Source organism: Corapipo altera, unplaced genomic scaffold (genome assembly GCF_003945725.1).
Source record: "Corapipo altera isolate COAL_440 unplaced genomic scaffold, ASM394572v1 49, whole genome shotgun sequence".
NCBI classification, from domain to species: domain Eukaryota; kingdom Metazoa; phylum Chordata; class Aves; order Passeriformes; family Pipridae; genus Corapipo; species Corapipo altera.
The window spans coordinates 9,493,793-9,515,379 of record NW_020884879.1 but is presented as its reverse complement, the minus strand read 5'-3'; the positions used below and the strand labels follow the sequence as shown (position 1 = coordinate 9,515,379).

The window sequence follows — 21,587 nt, the reverse complement described above, 5'->3', positions numbered from 1 at the left end:
ACAAGAGACCTTTGCTTATTGTACTGCTAATACTTCTTTTCCTGGCAATCTTAAAGGGTTCAGCATCACTTCATTATCTTGGTCTAATGAGAGTATTCATCTTACCATTGCTGCCTTACAGATATCCTCAAGGATTGCAGCTTTTAACACCAGGAAATGTAATGGTAATAGAGTGGCACCTTTCCACACTATCTTTCAAAACTCTCCTTTCCTTCCCCCAAAGCTGTTGCCTCATTAATCTCCACGCGTGACTGAAAGCGCTAAAAGCTTTCACGAGCAATTCATTACAAAAAGACGTCTGGGGACATTTCCCATCGTTTTAAACAGCTCGCTCTGCTGTGGTGCAAGACACATTTTGAAGTATTCCTGCTTCGGAGCACCCCCCGAGACCTCTTCTCTCAAATGAGAGACTTTTAATCCCAGTGCCTGACTCAGACACGGAGCCCGCAGCTCGCCCGGCGCTCGCAGCAGTGCCCGCCCCGGCTCGGGGTGCCCGGGGGAACATCTCCCCCCAGCGGCCAATGCGTCGCTGTCCTTCTTCCAAGGGTTTGTACATTAATTCTGAGAAAAAAACCCAACCAAACAAAACCAAATAAACAAATCCCCCTACCAAAAAAAAAACCCAAAACCAAACAACAAAACAAACACAAAAAACGAAACAACCCCTCACTTCAGCCTTAATTGTAATATCTTGTAAGGCAGTGGAGGTGATGGGTGTATCCCTCACTGTATAACTGTGTGCATCTTCCTGCTTATAGTGACGGATGCTGCTGTACTCACAAAGCTCTGCAGATTACATATGTGACTGGTAAAGCTATTCCAAGTGAATTAAAAACTAATTCAGTCCTGTAAAATGAATTTTTTCAGCCTGCTTTGTTACAGCTTTTTACCCGTCTCCACTCTGCATATTTTGTCACTTGCCATCCCTAAACAAGGACAACAGATTTTGTTAATTAGTGTCAGAAAAAAACACGTATCAACCACCATATCCAACAATGGCACAAACCCTACAGGGATGAAAAAACGTGTCTGCAAACTGGAGACAGTTGCTGCTACCTTTCTTGAGTGGCCTTTGTGGCTGTGGGAGATGCCTGCTCAGCCCCAGCCCTCACAGGGCAGCTGGCGCCTCATAATGCTGTTGTTTTAGCAATGAACACATTTTGGTGGGTAGATCCCCTTGGAAGACACTGGGAAGTACCAGCCAACCTCTTTCTTAAGCAGTGAAACACACTGAACTTGATGGTCCCATGCACAGCTGAGTGAGTTACCTTCTTGTTTTCTTCTGAGTCACACAAAGAGGTGCGTTCTCCCAGTTCCAGCCAGAGCAGAAAAGGAGCTGGTTCCTCTCCCAAAGTAGTCTAGTCACAAAGAAACAAAGATATTTTTTAGGCAATTTGAAAATGATTCACATCTGCAAAATCAGTTTATGCAAAATATTATTCTTTATGGTTATCTGAGTAATCAATAAAAGTAACCACCAAGTCATGCAAGGTATAAGTTAAGATGATTGTTCATCTCACGGAAATTTAGGAAATTATTTTGTTAAGGAGAATCTTCTCCTGGGCTGATAACAGCTTCCAATATCTTTTATTCTCTTTATTGTTTGTGCTTTACATCTATTTGTTCTGACACAGACCAACAAAATCTATTTCCTTTGTTTAGAAGTGGTAAGTGAAAAAAAATAGCAGAGTGTAAGTGCAGACAAAACTGGAACAAAGCAGCATATAAATATTCAACTTACAGAGCTGAATTTTTGCTAAGTACACTTAGAATGGTTTTAAAATTTTTAGGCCTGTAGATGTGAAAATAGAAGGTAACAGTCCTAAATTTTCCAGCCTTGAAGGGCTGTTAAGTTTGGTGTAAATCACACCACAACTGAAAGGACTGTTCTTACTACTGTTACAAGCAGTATTATCACTGCTGTGACTGAAGAATGTTTTGACAGGATATTTTGTGGATTTGATTTCATCCTTTCCCTCTCCAGTCAGTACCTTTGTGTTTATCTTTCCAACAGTGCCAGAGACAGGAGACATGTGCCCTCACCCATGACTTACAAGCAGCATCTCTGTTGAAGCCTGGCTTCTCCAGATGAATTCTGGGATCTAGGTTTGCTGGTGTCTAGTGATTAGAAAAGAATTCACCTTTAAGTCCCCATCTATGGGGGCACAAGTCTCCTCTCTTAGTCTGCCTGCTTGTCTTCACACAGCTTGTGAGACCTTTCCCTCTTTGACAGTTCCACTCCTCTGTAAAGTAGAGCTGAAACAGTTCAAAAGGTTTCAGAAAAAATGTCGAGGGATCCAAATGAATACACAGGCAGGCAAGTGTGTGCTGCTGCACAACACTTCTTTCCTTAGGAAATCAGGCTAAAACACAGGAAAACTTGACTGTAGCATTCCCTGAACCCAATTAAGGAAATCAGCTTCTGACTGTACAAGGATACTATAAGAAGCCATCATATTCTAGGAATGTCAGCTGGCATTAATTACTGAAGTCTATTTCTGCTCCTTTCCAGATGAGCCTGCAGCTGAGAGCTCTGCTGCCTAGTGAAGCAGTGGCTATGCCAGCATGGCCAGCTCTTGCTCTACCTGTGCCTCCCGAACTTTGTGAGCAACAGAATACTAGTACCAGCCTCCCAGAAATTCTATAGACTACCATGCATCCAGGTCAAAGCTTACTTGAAAACTGCAAGATTATATACAGGGACAGCGTCTTTTCAGCCACCAGGCTGCAGTTTGATGAAATCAGTGGTTTATGTACATTATGACTTTTACCAAAACAAAGAGTAGCCAGGGAGTAGCTTGTTGACTGGATTTTGATTATCAGTCAAGGAGCAACAAACTACAGCATTTTCATAGGAAATAAGGGACACTGGTATAGATATGTTTTCAGATTGGATGTGAAAAAAACCTCAGATATGTAATTTAATTGATCTGAACAAATTAGTACAGATGGGTTAATCAGAACAGAAATGTGCCACTAGTCAGGATGACCTGTGTCCTGTGGGATCCTCAAATATTTCCTTCATGTGATCAGAAGCTTTAGCATCCTAGGACAGATGGCATAGAAAAAGTTGAAATGGGCAAAGAGAAGAGAGAAAACATTTGAATCCTAGGAAAACTAAATAGACTTTAAAGTATCTTCCATGTCATAATAACTTTTTCTTTCATAATAGACCTTTGACCTATTTCTTTTAGTAAGCATTTTTTGTTCATGTTAATAATTTGAATAAGTTGGTCAGACATACAAATTCATTAATTCCTCAACAAAATTCCTCAACAAAAGTTCCATCATTATTTAAATAACACTGTATGGTGTAGCTTAATGCATAAGCCTATCCTTCACCATTATGTCTTTATTTGGACTAGTCGATAAGCTTTTGTAGGAAAGCGGAATTAGGAGTTTCCAAAAATTCCTGTTTCAAAAAGGAGTCAACAACACTGTAGGCAGAAATTATCACAGATGGTTGACTTCTTCTGATAAAGGTTATTCGCGTATAGAAATACCAAAACAGTGTTTCAGTGTAGAATCATGTATTTCTTGGTGATTTTCTGTAGAAAAAACAAACCAGCAAACGAACAATCTCAACAGCGTAAAGTCTTCTACCCAAGGTTTCATACATTGGTATTTTTAGAATACAGCTGTGTAAAATTCAAGGCAATGTGCAGTTAGGGTACATCCTGAGTCACAAGAAGAACAACTAAAATCAAATAGTTACACAGAGCTTTAATATTCATTTAACTTTGACTTTGGTTGTGAATGAAATTAGGAAATCCCTTTGTACTTCATATTTGCAAGTGTATGAATTCAGTTTCATTATGAATAAAATACAGGTAAAAATCCAAGTGAAGTGGTAGTAAAGCTTCTAATGTAAAAGGGAAGTATATGTATAAGTGCCCTGACTTCTTAGATAGTCAGAAGTATCGCTAAAGCTCTTGTGATTTTGGATACAATGTAATCAGAAGAGCCACAGAACTACCTGCCTTACTTGTTGGTTGCTACATAACTGCATGCAAGGTTCTGACAAAGGCACATGAGCCTGGAAGATTCTGACTGGATTTGCCATTACGCAAAGAAAGGAAATACAATTCTTCCTGCATTGCCATGTGGCAGGTGACAGTGGAGCCTTGCAGCTGAGCTCTGTCAGAGTCGGAAACAACCCTTCCAAACCACTGTGTTAGACCAGGAGGCAGGTTACCTCTTTGGCTCCCAACTCAGCAGCAAAGCAGTTCAGCCCAGTGACCTATGAAGATCACAGTGCTGGAGAGACCACGGGAGCACCTGCCTGGGTCACAGGGCTCTCTGTGTGCCTCCTCAAGGCTGGTACACGGCTGGAGGACTGTAGCCACCACATGAGAGAGGTTTCAGGGAGAGTTTTGAGCACAGGGGTTGCTCTGAGTGATTTCCCTTGGCTCTGCCTGCATTGCTGAAGTTTCACACCACGTGTTATTTTAGAGCAGATATCTGGACTTAGCTCCAACCTAGAGCACCTGCTACTTGGGTACTACTGCTACTAGTGTAAGCAGAACAGCATTGACAACAGGGCTGACAAAGACTATACAACTTGCCTGATGCTCCGAATAGGTTTTCCAGAAGTGACATCTACCAGCACATAGAGATGGATCTGTAACAGATGCCCCGCTATTTTTGTGCCTACTTCTTTGATACTAGAGAGCTTTATCTGCGCCTTTTGCTTTGAACAAAGGCAGGAATCCTGCACTTGTGCTCTGAAATAATGAAAACAATTGGCTTAATCTGACCAATTAATAAAAATTCCATTACGTAAAAAAAAAAAGGGAAAAAAAGGAAAAAACCGAAGGGTAACAATTATTTACAACATTTCTCATAAACTTAAAGATCACATTCAAGGGCCTCAGGGTTCCTAACATTTCTTTTTCAAAATTAATAATCTGAAGTCTATTACTTACCTGGTAAAAGTCACGTTTACCTGTTCTGTGACTCTAGTTCATTACTGATCATCAGCTTTTCAGTGTAAATTAAATTAAGTTCAGAAGTCATGTTTTGTAAATTATTCAGATTGACTATACAAATAAACTACTCTATAACCTTGTTTGTGAGAGGCACCAAGAATGGCTGCAAACACGAGTGAGAAAACACAGCTTTCACTTCAGGCAAACATTACTGGGTGATGGTTTTGAGACACAGAATTGCACCATCAGTTACATATGTATGCATTTGGGTAGTTTTGCTATTCTCATTCCTAGTGTCACGGCACTGCGAAGGGGCAGCAGGGCAGACATCCCATCCTGTTCCACTGCACTGGGGCACCTCCCTGGAAATGGGAAGAGGGCAGTGGATGGTGAGTCAGGCAGCATGGTCAGGCTTGGTGGTGCCTTTGCAGACTCGGAACAAAACTGTGAAAGCTGTGATGATGGAAAAAAATAGGCCACGATGATGTGGACTACTCTGCATATTAAAAAAAAAAAAAAAAAAAAAAAAAAAAAAAAAAGAAGAAGAAGGATATTTCTGCCTTGGGAATTTGTTAGCCCTCTCTCCAGAGGCGCATCCTATCAGCAGTGGTTAGCAGATGAAAAAATCAGCGGATTACAGAAGCTTTATTTTTTCATGGGCTAATTAGAAACATGTGGCAGATACAGAATCAGTCATACGTAAAGTTCTGAGTCAGATATAAAAGATTATCTGAAGGAAAAAAAGCTTGCCTTTTCCGTTCAACAACACAGGGCTTGTGCAAGTTCCTAGTTATTTCATTCAGGAAGAATCAAAGTTTCCTTTCAGCCACAGAAAAACACTGAGCTCTGATTCTTTTGTTCAGTTAAACAGTGCTAGTCACAAATAGTCATGCTGTATCAACCTTATTTCCAACACTTGGAGAAACATTTAAATGACAAGAGACATTTAAAAGATGAAAAATTCCTCCAGTCCCAAGGACTGCTCCAAGAAGACTTTTTTAGGATTTTGTGGGAAACCCATTAGCATGGGGAACCTCTGAAGTCTACTTTTGGAGTCAATATGTGGACTTACAAGATGACTGCCTGATTCACATTGGAGGGGCTGTTTCCCTAAATTTATATGGCTACTGCTTTAGGTAAAGGTCACAGACAATTCTCAGAAATATGTTATACTCTTGAAATGTTAATCAGCATAACCAAAGAAAAGTCAGAAGTGTTCTGGAAGAACACTTAGCTACGGAAAACTTTAGCTAAGTTTTCCTCTTTGGTATGCAGTTTGCTAAGGCCCAGAACTCAGAGTATTTCCAGCAGGATCTGCAATGATGATGGAACAGGTAGTGCTTTCCAGGTGCCAGCATCATTTTAAGATGCTACCTCTGGTCAGTAGACAACTGTAGAGAGAAAATTCTGCAACTCAGAGAATATCCCATTATATTTGATTTGGATTCTTTAACAGAAGATGAGCAAAAAAAAATACCAACACCATGATCAGCCATGATTTTATTAAGGAAAAACCACAAAAGGACCATACTCTGAACTTACTGTTGATTGCTATCAGCCACCTCAGTATGCTCAGAGCAGCTGTTATGCCCAGCTCCCAGGAAACTATGTGCAAAACCTTCATTAAGCTCCAACATTAAGAGTTGAAGCTTGAAAGCTACCTGAACTCCACCTTTAGAAGACTACACTAGGAACAACAAAAACAAAGGCCAAAAGTGATGATGAAATAAATTAACTCCTCACTTTCAACACTTTGAAGTTTAAGCCTTCCAGACTTCTAAGACTGAATAGTGACTGAACCAGAATTCAGTGAATTCCCATAGGAATAGATGTGTCTGGTCACTAGGTGTCAGCCTTGCCTGTACCAGAAGGACACCAGAGCTTCTCCCTGACCCCAGTAAGCAGATACAACCCTCAGTACTACAAATGACCATAGCAGTCTCGTAATTAGAAGAGAGCAGCAGAGGAGGAGGATGTCTGTGCAGGATGCTTATGTACCTGGTAATATTATATTTGTCACCCTCAGATTTGGATGCTGGAAACAATGACGTGTTTCTGTCATGCTGAGGAGGCGTGACTTGAGGTCAACTGAAGAGACAGCAGAGAAGTTATGCTCTCAAACAATGAAAATGCCAGCAGGGTATAAGCAATGAATCAGTAACTGTTTTGCAAGCCTCACAATATTTACTGTTATTCCTAAAGCACCAGTTCCTGGAATAATGCCATCACATGAAAATGCTGGCTCCCACTTCTTAAATTTGCTTCTAGCCTTGCTGGATACAGGAACAATGCTTGGAAACTAGATCCCTGCAGGGTTGAAAACTCTAAGGACAACAAAGAAAACCTAAAATGTATTCTTTAAATAATTTCTTGAATGCTTACAGTTCGTAACACTACAGTCAGCAAAAGCAAAGAGCAATTAAACATGCAGCAGAGTTTCAGTGGTGTTTTAAGAATATGTATGTTTATGATTTTGGAATCTCTTCAGGTGGACTTTCATACCTTGATTCTCATGTTCCCAAGTCAGCAAGATTATCTTTTCTTTTGGTCAGGCCAGCAACAGTACCGTAGCTGCGTGTCAGTGCTCATGGTGGTCTGCTGCTATTGCCATTTCCCAATAGGCTGTAAGCAAAGTCATCCAACTCAGCCAAGAGCAACAGTTGGAATTGGGAAAACATGCACTTTTCTCAGGATGCAGCAAAAATTACTTGACAGCTTTTTACCTTCCATTTTCATCTTAGGTTCTCTTAATGGACAGATAAGGTTTCCCACATCAAAGACAAACTCAGAGCACCCCAGTGCTTCAATTCCCTCAGATACATACAAATGAGCGCAAAAAAAATGACCCAGGTAGAATTTTGGAACACGATCACATCCTTGCTATGGTAATTCATTTTATGATCATTCCATAGTAAACACCTGTCTTTAATGATGAACCTGGAAGGGCTGAAGCCTTCCAAAACCAACAATAAAGTCACAATTAGCCCAGACATTTTACCTAGAAGTCAGGGTTGCAGCAACGTCACATCAGCCAAGTCCAACATAAAACCAGTAGAATAATATTTTGTCTGGAACAGTCTCAAGCCTAGTACATGACCCATACCCAGACTGCCGGCTGCGATAAGTGCGATTGGCTTGCCAAGCAAAAAGAAGAAAAAAAAGAAAAAGAAGGGATAAATGATTGCCTGTGCACAAAAAGCAAGCTCATCTGTGATGTTTCAGGGACCCAGAAACCATCGAAAACAGAAGACAAGTTCAAATCTGCACAAGTTTTACATAAACACTACAAGCTACACAGTAGTTGTACAAGGTATCCTATGAGACACGCTGGATTGCATCTTCTCAAATAGTAACGACACAATATCTGTGTTTAAACATCCCAGTCATCTTCTCTAACCGTTAGCAGCACCACTTGCTGAAGCAGACACCTCAAGAGAGGCACCATTCTCGTCTCCCATTTTTTCTTTTGCAAATGGAGACGAATTTAATTTCCATCTTCCCTTACAGAGGAAACATACATTAGAGCTAGCAGAAACATCAGCCATGTATTACACAAGGGCCAAAGAGGGCAGGCAGGCAAATTCTGAGTGCCAATATCAGTGCAGCTCTGGGAACTGGGAGTCACCCACCTTGAAAGTCAGAGGGTGGGGATGTCACAGATTTCCGTATCCTAGAAAAGCCGCTGTCTCCAATAGCTGTAAAATAACACTGTCTGATTGTCAGCATCTCACCTCTCATGGCACCGATGTCCTCTAACTTGTGGGTTTATTAAATAATTAAAAAATCATCCTTATTTTCAAAGACAAATACAACCTAGTACATCAAGCTTCACAATTTCCCCTGACGTATGTGAATCCTGACGAGAATTTCCACCCACTAACTTCAAACATCTTGGGTCACTGAAAACATAGAGTGGGATTCAGCTCTAGATGCTTAAGTTTTGGGTGCATGCAAAAGTGCTGTATGTGACAACTATTGTCACAGTCAGTGGAGCCTAGCATGTAATTCAATTGCTCAGATGTCCGCTCCAAGCTAAGTGCAGCGATTCTTCAGGCTCCACTGACTGGATCAATCACATTACTACTGCCTATAAAAGGAGATTAAGCTATTGTCTACATGCGAACAATGTAAATTTAGAGTTGCATTAATTTTGAAATTAAGACAATACCTCACTATACTAACTTTATAGGGAACTTGGGTTCCAATTTTAGAAGCCCTGAACCACAGCTACATTCAACAAAGAAAAAAAAGCATCTCCATTGTCAGATATCAAATGAATTTATTTTCTTAAGGTACTGCACATTGGGAGCAAACTACACCAGCCCTACAAAAATCCCTAGAGAACTAGTTTACTATGAATTTACACATCAACTTATTTTTCATAGACTGTTCTATGTCCACAAACTTCTAGCTGCCCAAGGAATAACAATAAAAATATTAAGACATGGCAGGCTTTCAGCCTAAATATGGACTAATCTGTCCATATTCATAGACAGACAGGACAATCCTACCAGGAGACAGAATGAATCTTACAGAGGCTGGAGAAAAGTACAAGGAGAGACTGATTTGGGCATTGGTGCATTGAACGCAAAATTACTCATCTGTTCAGATTTGTATCTAGTGTGTGCAATTCTGAATTAAGTGCACAGGTACTCTTCCAGGAGTGTTCAGTGACTAATAAATGCCAAATACATTGCTCAAAGGGCCCTCCAAGTTGCTCTGCATGTGTCTTGGAATCTACAAGGTTAATGAGTAAACAACATTGCTGTTGACATTTTTAACAACAAAAGCAACACCAGTCCAGGAAACTCAAGCCACGAAAAACCCCCTCATATAAACAGATGCAGGAATGATCAACACTTTTCCTGCTCCAGAGGCACATAAAACAACCAGATTTTCAAACCCAGAGTGGGCCAGACAGGATGACACTGTGAGAATGATCAAGCCCTGTAGTTCCCACCACTGCAACAGGAGAGGTGAGAAGGGACCTTGGGAAGATGCAGATGCATGAGAGGGAACATTAAGCAAAGGAGACAAAATAGATCTGAGGATAGTTTGCTTCCATTGAGAAACCATACTTCTTTAGACAATGCTATATATTCCTGTTACAAAAGACCAAGATGAGCCACCTGGGCTAGGAGATAAAGGAGCTTAAAAAGTTCATAATTTTCTTCTAATAGGCAAGAACTTTGGACCTCTAACTACATCTTTTCATAGACTAAACCATAACAATAAACTGAAGCACAGACTGTGAGTTACGTAAAACTATTTCCAGCTGATCATATATCAGAAAATTTTTTAAAATAAAGCTGCATATGGAATATTAAACTGGCCATTTTAGATAGAGTATCTTTTTTATTTCAGAGATATGTAAATATAACAGTTAAATATTTAGAATATGGGACTTGTGCAACAATTTGAAATTATTTAGAGTACTTGTGAGAGTTCAACAGTGCAAAATTAGTTTTGCACTAGTATTTAAAATTTTAATATAGAAAATAATAGAAAAGAGAAATAATAGAATAATAGAAAATAATAAAATTGTAATGGGAAGCTATCTTCATAATTGATCACCTTTATATGACTTCCTGGAGCACCAACATCAATTATGCTTCTATGTCAAAACAATGTTGGCACACTGCCAGTGAAGATTCGGAGCAGAGCCACTGACTTATTAATGTATTCCTTTTTGGAAATCCGTGGATGGTACAGTCAACTTTTGATTGCTAAATGCAAATTCTGTATGAAGCATAATGAAGCCAGCATGTCATTACTGTACATACGAGCAAAAGGGAAAACACATATATATATTTTAATTCACTTCGAGTCTGCAGTCAGCCACCTGTAATTATAGCATTGACTGGCCACAGGTGGTAGATTTTCTCTCCTCAGAAACAGGTGATTTCCAATTATCATGGTATAAAACAAGGTATGTACTTGTTTAGAGGCCTTTATTTTGATTGCAGTTGAACATAGGTAATCGGTTTCATCAAGGAACCATTTCAAAGTATGATGTTGCTGATAAAAACTAACGCGGCTTTCAGCATTTAGTGACACAAATAAGTTTCTTTTCCTCAGCTACCTGATAATGCTTTTCTGGCTACAGCAGATTGGGTGCTTCTTGCTGTGTAACAGACTGTTGCATACGAAAAAATCCTATCAAAACAGGATATCCAAGGCAATCATTTATCTTATGAACATGAAAACATGGTTCATATTCCTAAGTAAAGAGCATGGCTTCAGATGCCAGTGTTGTTTTAAGAGTCTTGCACCAGTGAGCCTGACCCTCGTATAAATGACAGTCCCTCGGGAGGCTGTTTATGATGGATTTATTAGAAATCTTGTCGATAACTTACTTGTGTTTTTGATAATTCCATATTTGGTTGCTAGGAGACTTGTGTTCCCGATGAGATAAAAAGAACAGGAAATCCTCTATAGCCTTGTCACTTTTTTCACTAGTAAATAAAAATCCAAACAACTGATATAAAATACTGGCTACTGTAAATAGAAGTGAGAAAAAAAGACAAGCATTGCATATTTTAAATAAAGGAACATAAAGCCCTTTTTTGCCCTCTCCAATTATAAGATGATAAAAGATCACCTTTATAAAGTAGAATGACCGGATCTGGTGGAACGTGGCTGTTTTGGCTCCAAGGTATTTGTAGCGTTATAGTATCAGAGCCAGGATACAGCTGCCTTGTGACTAAGACATCGTTCACTGAATAAGTGCTATCCAATCCCTCAACGTCACCAGACATCTGTTTCCTGTTTTCATTCTTTCCTTCACTGTTATCATTTTATCCAAGTTACCCTTTCACCTGAAAACCATTTAGAGACCTAGAGAAACCAGCGCGTGCACGCGTGTGTGTATCAAAGAAGTTGACTTAGAAAAAAAATTGCTGAGAGCAATTTGTTCATTTTAATACAAAGAGCAGGAATGGAAACAAACTTGCCTTTCCCCAGTCTTCTCCTCCCCAAAATACACAATGATACATAAACACTTTTGTCTTCTGGTCTTCACTAATATGACTAACTTCCTTCTTCACTTCCAGTTAAGTAGCTTTCCTGTTGAGTACCACCACCTCCACAAAATACAATTGTGAATTGATTCATAAAAACAGAAACATTATGGCACAAATAAGGGAAGGCAATAAATACTCTTCCCCCCCTCCAACTCCTTCCCAAATGGAGGCAGTAGTAATATTGTTATTGTAAAGTTATTGTAATAACAAAAAAGTTTAAAAAAAAAGCTGAAAAAAAAGAAAGTATTGCTTGTCATTTAAGGTTCCAAACCAACAATCATCAGGATGCAGGACAGGATACATCTAAAGTGAGAAAGTTATTTACTTCACATTCAAGTTAACACCAACTGTACTTTTTTTGGCACGCAGTATTATTCTTGATGTGCCAAAAAAGTGCTGGGCACCTTATAAAATATGAATGTTAATGCCACTAAAATCAAATTCCTGCTATTCATAATCCAATTTTATATGGCTGTTGTTTTGCTCTGTTTCACCTACACTTAAACCACAAGTAGGGAGAACAACCATTACTGACAGCATCCATCACACATTAACAATGAACAATAGAAGTTGAAGAGTAAATTGTCAAAAATAAGTGACTCTCTATTCTTAATCTCCTGATTTCAGATTATTTAATCAGAACGAGAATAGAAGACTTGCTTTATTTTGTTTTGCGATTACAGATGCTCATATTAATTGACAAGGCAGGTTGTTGAGTGAAGGAAAAATCTGGGCTGGTTGACAAACACCAACAAAAATTCATCCACTTCTTTTTATTCTCTGAAAGAAAAAGAAAATTGTTTTTAAATCCTCCCCCACTGAGGCATCCCAGAAAATACAGGTGTTATACAGGAGCAACAGGAGATTCTGGTACACAGAGGACTTCCTCTATGAGATAGGATGGTTCGGCAGCTACAGGAAACTCTAAGTAGCATTTGCAAAGGCACATGAAAATTGGAAAGCAAGACGACTTTTCATGTTCTGATCTCCTGGACTGTTTCCTGCATTCTAATAACCAAATTATCCCTATTTTGAAGCCAAATCAGCTTCCACTAAACCATGTAGCTGTGAAGCAGATCATTAACTTCCAAGGAATCAGAGCAAGTTCTGATAGGCTAACTCGGTCTCCTGTCTCACCCATCTTTACTGCCTGGCTCATCATCCCAAACACCCAATCCTAAGCTTCTGTATGAAACCTAAAATATTCTTGCATAGTAACAATGCAGTATTCTGGAGAGACTGATAAAACAAAAGTTTGTTGGAAACAATCACACCAAGCTGGTGTGATTAAAACACTGTTTTTCATAAAAAACCAGTCTGTTCATACCTTCTCACAATATTTAAATTCATTTGTCCACTGTCACAGATGCAACCTGTGACCAAGCTGGAAGCTGAATCCTAACTGTGTACTTTGTCTGTCACATCCCCATCCTTCATAATCTACAGCCACTGTCATTCAACGACTCTGGATTCTCCTCTGCATTTTTATTAATGACATTACAATTCTGTCTGGACAAGTTTAAATTCTGTTTGAACAATAAAAGCCATTGATTTAAGAGAAATCTTTTCCCCCTCCCAAGTGTAGATAGAAAGTTACTTCAAACTGCACACCCTGTCTTTCTCAGTTGCATATGAAGAAATAGGACAAAAGTCAAGACCTCTCAAGCTCTAGTGCTACTGATGGCAATGGCAAAATCCAAAACACAGCTATGGAATGGGAGAGGTTAATGAAATCTTTTGACCTTTGCTATTTCTTGCTGGTTTTATTTTTCCCCAACCAAAAATAGATGGTTTGCCTCTTAGAGGTAGTCAAGATACATTTTCTAAAACTTACAATTTTACACAATACTATTGTAAAACTAATATTAGGTCTGTACAGTCATATTTCCGATTTTAAATTGAAAGGGGAAATATAAACTAATTATTAGGTCAAACTACGCTTTGGAATTATCCTCTGAAACCAATGCAATATGGAAACCCTCTGTCTGAAAAAAACACTGGCAAAGCATCACAAGAGAAAGTGCCCAAACCCATACTTTATATCAGGCTCTATACTGTTTTCAATTTTAAGACTTTCGATACCCTGTATTATGACAATAAAAAAGTTGAGAGCTACACCAGAAGATTACATGAACAAAAATTTATGTTTCGTCTAGTATAATAGAAGCCTTAAAAACAAACAAACAACACACCACTTCTATCCATTATTTCATACCCAGATGTTTCCTGAACACCTGCAGCTGTCTCCAGTCCTGAATTCATGTGCTATAGTATTTCAAGAGACTCTCATCAGTTGGTTTTAGAATTTTCTTGTCTGTCAGGTTTACAATCCATCCTGGAGCAAGACCAAAAAATATCTGCCTAGGATCCTTGCGCGCGCTTAACATCTTAAATAGTTCATCCTTGGTTATGTCTGGTAAGATGTAGCCGTATTTCTTGGCAAGCTCAAGCCTGGCTTCCGCAACCTTAGATGGATCTGCCAGGTAACCCCGGTTCCTGGCATCTGTGTAGTAACGTACTAGGTCTTCAGGTGGAAGCATTCGCTTTGGAATAGGCTGGCCACGCAGGAAAAACAGTACTGGCTTACACAAAATTCCTGTGGGCAAACACGAGAGAAAATTAGTTACTATACTTTATCTCATCTCATCTCGTTTCATGGCTAGGCTTCGTGAATGAAGATTTGGGAAGGCTCTATCCACGTTTGTTACAAGCACACTGGTGGCTAATGAGGCCAATACAAGATAGACATAATCGGTTGCAAAAGGCACAGCAGAAAGACTCCTTAGGTGGTATATTCTGCAAGGCACGATTCTTTCTGCGTTGCCTTTTCTCCTCAAGGGTGATCCTGCTGCTTTCTCAAAGGCATCAGCAGCATTATAGATGGTGTGTCTCCAGGCCTCCCAATTGGAGGCCAGAGTTGACCAGTTATGGTGATCAATATGGCCAAGGCTGAGATGATGTTTCAGGGAGTCCTTGTATCTTTATAATACATACTTAAAAACATTGAATGACACTTCCTTATTTTGTACTAAATAAATTATTAAACTCTTATTAAAAAGTATCAAGCAAAAAAACAAATCTCAAGAATATTCTTGCTCAGAATGAGATAGTGGTTTGCAAGTTTCACTTCATCAAATAAACAAGTCTGTTTTAATTGATATTTATAGTGTCAATCTGGATGAGTCATTACTTCTAACACATTAAGAATGCCTACTTTAGAAAGATAAGCATAACTAATCTGGATGCTGCCATTTATGCTTCTATAAGTATTTTAAATAAAGTATCAATGGTACATGCACCTATTTAGTCTTGTGGAACTAGCCTCTCCTCCACAAGTTTTACTGATTTTGGCAAATTATATTTCAGGACCTTTTAACCTCATTATTTTGATTATTTTCTGGATTGGAAATAAAAAGAACTTGTATCACTCCAGGATGATATTCTACAGACTAAAAATGTCTATTCCTCTTCTTCCCAGCCTTATTCACACATGAAAGCTCTATTATTGTCAATAAAAACTGCATGAATGAATGTTAGGCAGGATGCAGCCTCAAGCAAAGCAAAGCCTTATTCTTCAGTGAAAGTGTTCTGAAAACAATAGCCATTTTAACTGGAATGATTCTGAGCTTCTGTAACTTACTTACTTCCTCACTTTAACTGGAAAAGCATTTTAAATTAAAAATTCTAAGTATCCACAGCAGCTTTTAAACCTATTTTTTCCTGAATTTTCTTAGTGTTACCAAACGTGTGAAACAGAAGAAAAAAATTCTGAGAAACAATGTTATTAGTTCTTCTATTTACAAAGCTACTCAGATTTCTTTAGCTGGTTGATTGGTAAATCAACTGCTAACATTGCTAGGATTAAACAAGTGAATGGTTTAAAAAAGCAAAATTGAGGATGCATTACCATTCATTATTGGGAGCTGGGACTAGATGATCTTTAAGGTCCTTCCCAATCCAAAACATTCTCTGATTCTACAAATATTTGCGTTAACTCTGTGTTTTTGCAACTTTTAGAATAGAAGAAGAAGCTGATTACTTTCTATTAAGAACTCTGTTTGAAACTGTGGTTGGGATCATTTAATCTTTGTACATTCAAAATAAAAAAAAAAGGCACAAATTAAAAGAAATTCTTACCCAAACTCCTTGGGTCATAGAATGATGTTGTCACCACACCTCCATTTTTTTCTACTGCTGCAATTGCTAACTCAGATGCCCTCTGCACTTCAATATTTACTTTTGCTGAAAAAATATCAGCACCCTGTAAATTTCAACACATTAGAGAAACATCAAAATTACTATTTTAAGATATACATGTATTCTTCTCTAAAAAGTTTTAAGAAACATTAAATCCTGCAAAATATTAGAATTTGTCAGCTTCCTGCACCAAGATGGGAACCAAATTGCTCTCACTCACCCAGTCACCTGGGTTGAATGAAAACAACTTTACCTTTCCAAAATATTCACACATTTCTTTTGGTACATTTTAGTCTTCTGTTGTAAAATACTTGTTCAACCTTTTGTTACGTGCTCCTTATCTCTCATTTTTGCAGCATATCAGGTATTGAAATTTTCTGGGGTTTTTTTTGCTGACATGCAGTGCCCTCTAGTGGATTTATTATACACAAAAATTCCACAGCAAACTAATTCAGAAAAGCAAAGATGATTCCAAAACATGGTAATGACAATCTGACAGCCTGGGGTGGAAAACTTGAAAGCCTGAAGAAATCGGTGTGTTATAATGCCTACCTCCTCCACCAGCTGGACACCGTAATCCCTCTTGAGAGGTTGCACTGTTACACCTCTGGCATTGACGAGCTGTGTTAAGTCAATTGGTTGTGTGGGGTCAACTCTACCCAAATCGATCAGGTACTGCAGCCTCTGAAGACTGAGTGGTTGATACTGACGTCTGAGGCTGGGGAGAGAAGAAAAAAACCAAAAATCAACCCAAACAAAACAATGAGAAATTTAGAGATAAGAAGCTTTAATAGCAACCAGTCAACTGAGATATTCCGGTTTCTACCTACTCCTCAAACTACCAAGTAAATGTTTAAAATACTCCCATCTACAAGTAAAAATTTTAATGTACTGCAAATACAAGCCCTAGTTACAATCCAAGACTCCATGTTGCCTTCAGGTTTGCCCACACACTCCCATCTCCAGTATGATATTAATCATTCTGCTGTTGCTGAGTTCACTTTAGTCGATAATACCTCTCTGCCTACTGACTGGTCTAAGGAAGCAAAAATTACTAAGAAATTAAAGTGCCAGCAATTCTTGGTAAGCCAACAAGATTGTAAATAACTACCACCTTCAAAGTGAATCCAGCTTAGGAGCTTCACTGATAGACAGTCAAAAAAACAAACATCCCCTCTTTTCCCATACAAATTTAGTCAAAGACTATCAGCCAAACACTGTATGTGCTCCTGTATAGCTTATATCCAACAAGATTTTTTAGTCCATTACCACTGTACCCAGCATTTCAGGAATACTGAATGGAACCTTCCTCAAAAACCCCACTAAGGAAGAGAAACATTGAGAAAATATGCAATTAACCCACATCCCCAAAGGGAGCTAGAATCTCCTGTCAACAGCCATCAGCTTCAGCAGAACCTACTTTTGTGTTTTCTGAAGTTCCAACTTTACCAGACAAATAAATCCCTAGAACAGTTTTCCCAGTGCTGGTGACTGTGCCTGCTGCACACCATTTATGCTGGAGCTCAGAACTTTTTCCTACAATCGGTTTGACACTGCTGCCATTGGAAATCTGTGAATGGCAGCAGAAAAACTGGGAAGCAGCTCATCTCTGTCATTGCCAGGCTCCTTAAGAAAGGTAAGCAACAGAATTTGTGCTGTCAGACAGTTCCTAACAGAGTGAAAGCTCAAAAAGTGAAGCAACACCACTGCAGACAGAGAGAGAAGCGAGGTGAAGGTAAACAGGCAGAAACATCAGTGTGCCTCAATAGCATCTCTCGAGTGCAGTTGCCATGTTTCCTACAGAAACATCTACAATAGACTGACATCAAAATTTTGCAAACAGCATTGAAACTACGGAGTACGTTTTTTGTTGCCACGTGCTGTCAGATGTGGTTAAAACCAGCAAGACCCTAATAATTCCTTGTCATAGCAGCAGTTTCAATTTTTGCTGTTGGTTATTCATGAACTTGTGACCACTGTTAACATAAGAAGCTCAATGTCTGCATTCTGTAGCATTTCCTTTGTAGGACTGTGGATCTACACTCTGTCTCCAGCTACTCAAAGTGCTTCTTGTTTACTCTTATAATAATCCAAGCAGACAGAAGGAGATGACAGTCGCTGGAAATGGAATTTGAATCACACTTCAAAACTATTAAGACTCAGAGAAAACCTTTAAATACTGGGTCAGGTTTGCAAGTTGTACTGCATGCATAAAGAATGAAATGTAAAAATACAGAGTTATTTGATGAAGTTATATCAGCAAATGGAGCATGAAATCAAATTGCAAGTTGAACAATTCACAAACACACAATAGCCTTTTCATTCTTGATCTGTGGGATAGATGTGGCATGTTTTTGTTACTACTGCCTGTGACAGCATTGTATGGGCACAGAAGTCTTCAAGACCAGATATAAAAGCTCAGCTTTTTGAGTTAGGCTTGTTTTGGCATATTAGGTTCTGGCTTCATGAGAAAGATCAAGAAAAGCAGACAATGATTAATTTCAAAGTAAATGTGAAGAAACTTACCTATGTCCCTCATTAAATCCATATTTTGGTATGACCAAGTAAAATGGAGTTTGACCACCCTCAAAGCCTAATCGGGGGCGATTTCCTCTTTGTCTTTGTCCTTTGTGACCTCGGCCACACTTCCTACCTCCATATCTTCCACGGCCACGTCTTCTTTCCTTGAAAACAATCAGCAATACATTTGGTAAACTACTTCAGAGAGAAGGAGCTATAAAATATAAGATTTTAGAGATACAAACAACTGAACAAAATGTTGATTCTTGAAAAAAATGAAGAGATAGATTCTTTCTGAAAGGAAAAATAGCAAAGCAGTTAATGTGATTTTGGAGAGCACAGCTCTAGGCAGGCAGCACATATAGTCTGGGGACAAGCCAGCTTCCTTTGGCTTGAGTCTAACACAAAACTGCACTTGAATTCTGTACTATTTAGCAGCTCCAGGGAGTCCTGAGTACTTACAGGAGAGTGCTGCTGTCAGTTCCCTATTCCTGTGGTTTCAGCCCTTGAACCTCATCACCCTGTTTACTGATATTCCTCTCAAACCAAAAGAGTTTCTTCCTAATTTCCTTTCTTCATTTCTCTACCATTTTACAAGGAGACAGGGAAGCCAACATTTAGTTTTGTTTTCGAGAAAGCAACAGTAACCAGAATGTCATCTGTCATCACATTCCTTTTCTTTGTAAGCTTTCTAACCTTCTCCTTCCAAACGCATTACCTCCTCCCACATACAATGTGGTGTTAAAGACCTTTTACTATTTCCACCCGTCCCCAGCGATGGCCCCGAGGCTTAGCCAGCACCACTCATCACCCAGTTCTCTGTGGGGATGCCGATATACACAAGGCATGCAAGGGCTAGGGCAGAGTTAGCACACACAGCAGCGCCACCCACTCCTTTGCCTTTCCACTTTGCTCCATCTGTCCTTCTGACATTCCCGGAGGCAAACCACACCGGGATCGGGCGTGCCCCGGGGCAAGCTGCAGGCACTCACCCGCTTTCTGGAGCCGGGGTTGGGCCTCAGGTTGGCCAGGCTGACCCTGGGCAGCGAGCGCAGCAGCTCCAGGGCCCTGTTGCCGCCATTCCCGCTCATGGCCGCTCCCTTTCAAGGGCGCCAGCTGCTAGCGCGCCCGGCCGAGCCGCTTTACGGCACGGCCGTAAACCGCACCGCCCGCGCCTTCCCAGCAGCGTCGCGCCGCCGGCGCCGGGGCGGGGCTCAGTGTTTTACTGATGTGTGAGCTGGGACTTCCAGCTGCGTGTCGTTCTACAGCACCTACTGTTCTGCTACTCACACAGACCTCAGCCAAGTGTTTCAAAGCCGAGCCTTTAAAACCATCAGGCTGCATCGGAACCCGACTGGCTGAGGGTGCACTGAACGTGGCTCAGCTCAAGGTGCCGTGTGCTCTGTGTCAATGCAGCGTTAAGGCAGATACTCACTGGCAATATCTACTACGATTAGAAACTGTCGAGGTTTAATCCCAGCCAAACACCAAGCTTCACGCAGCTGCTGATTCACTCCTTCACGAGTGGGATCAGGGAGAGAATCAGAAGGGTAAAAGCCAGAAAACTCGTGAGCTGAAATAAAGGCAGTTTAATAGGCCAAGCAAAAGCCGTGCACACAAGCAAAGCAAAACAAGGAATTGATGCACTGCTTCCCATGGGCAGGCAGGTGTTCAGCCATCTCCAGGACAGCAGGGACCCATCACACGTAATGGTTACTTGGGATGACAAACAGCATCACTCTGAACATCTCCCTTCCTCCTTCTTCCCTTAAGGTTTATATACTGATCATGATGTCATATGGTCTGGAATATCCCTTTGGTCAGTTGGGGGCAGCTGTCCTGGCTGCATCTCCTCCCAACCCCCAGTGCACCCCCAGCCTCCTCACCAGTGTGGCAGTACAAAAATCAGAAAAGGCCTTGGCTCTATGTGAACACTGGTCAGTAGTAACAAAAACATCTCTATATTATCAACCCTGTGTTCAGTACAAATCCAAAACATAGCCCATACCAGCCACTGCGAAGAAAATTAACTCTACTCCAGCCAAGACTAGCTGACCAAGACAGAGACTTTCCTAGTACTGCTGCAGTACTTGATCCCATGTATTATTTCTATATTTTAAATTTAAAAGCAGACCTACTGGAAAGCCACACAGCAGTTTTCATTAGTATATTGGTCTGAAGGGAAGGGTGTGCAGGGTGCAGGCTTACTGGAGTGAAGAACTGAATTGTAGAAGCTGCTGCTGAGGAGTTACAGAGCAGAAAGGCCACTTCCTGTTGTGAAAGTCAGATGATATTCCTCAGTGTAATATCGTGCTTCCCATCCCAAAACTTCTCTTTGACTGATACCTTCTTCCATGTTGAATGTCTGCTTCAGATTGGAGAAGAGATCATGCAGAAGCTCTGCCAGTCCTGAGAGTAAACGGGTGTAAAAATGGAAATCACGTTGCAGCATGCTGTGAGTTTTAGTATGAAATCTGTATAGCTTCTTACCCCTTTTAAAAAAATTAAGAAAAATTACAACGTAGTAGTAAACAAGATACTGGTCTGGACAACCATCTTATCTAAGCTCATTTTAGCCTTTAGGATAGGGGAAAATAGGTAATTTAGAGCATGCTTTGCCTTGTAAAGCTCTCACTGCTTTAAACAGAAACTTGAAACAAAGTAGAAAAGTATCATTCCTGTGATAGATATCTCATTTTAAAGAGACAGACAACTTCGCACTCTTTGAAAGGTTCACAATTCAGATGTTTTCAGCAATTCCTTCAGGCTTCCAGACGGTCAGTTTCTCAAACACTTGCCTGTAATCAGCACACTGCTCCATGCCTGCACAGGCAATCCTGATAAGCGTGAATGACTTGCTTGTGTCCAACCCATGGACAGCTCACATTTCTCCAGTGGCCCTGAGCCATACTACAAGCAA

General features: G+C 40.0%; 1 protein-coding gene across 2 annotated transcripts; it reads right to left on the bottom strand.

The window, feature by feature from the left end:
• Positions 1-10,862: 10,862 nt before the first annotated feature.
• MRPL15 (mitochondrial ribosomal protein L15) lies at positions 10,863-19,819 on the bottom strand. 2 transcript variants are annotated; one of them, XM_027638657.1, is made up of 6 exons: positions 19,660-19,819; positions 18,674-18,831; positions 16,700-16,865; positions 16,088-16,211; positions 14,166-14,546; positions 10,863-12,730 (listed from the first exon to the last, which is right to left on the bottom strand). In XM_027638657.1, exons 1-5 carry the CDS (start codon positions 19,756-19,758, stop codon positions 14,209-14,211), a joined length of 885 nt encoding a protein of 294 aa, XP_027494458.1. In that variant the 5' UTR covers positions 19,759-19,819; the 3' UTR covers positions 10,863-12,730; positions 14,166-14,208. The 2 variants fall into 2 exon arrangements, with proteins under 2 accessions (XP_027494458.1, XP_027494457.1); XM_027638656.1 differs by lacking the exon at positions 10,863-12,730 and having other exon boundaries at positions 13,969-14,546; positions 19,660-19,818.
• Positions 19,820-21,587: the final 1,768 nt, after the last annotated feature.

Bases quoted from the DNA above. Each gene is read 5' to 3' on its own strand.
- MRPL15 (XM_027638657.1), bottom strand. From the start codon at position 19,758: ATGAGCGGGAATGGCGGCAACAGGGCCCTGGAGCTGCTGCGCTCGCTG. The intron at 16,866-18,673 runs GTAAGTTTCTTC...TTCTCTCCCCAG, and splicing joins GGATTTAATGAGGGACATAG to CCTCAGACGTCAGTATCAAC. The intron at 14,547-16,087 runs GTAAGAATTTCT...GTTTGCCCACAG, and splicing joins CTATGACCCAAGGAGTTTGG to GAATTTTGTGTAAGCCAGTA.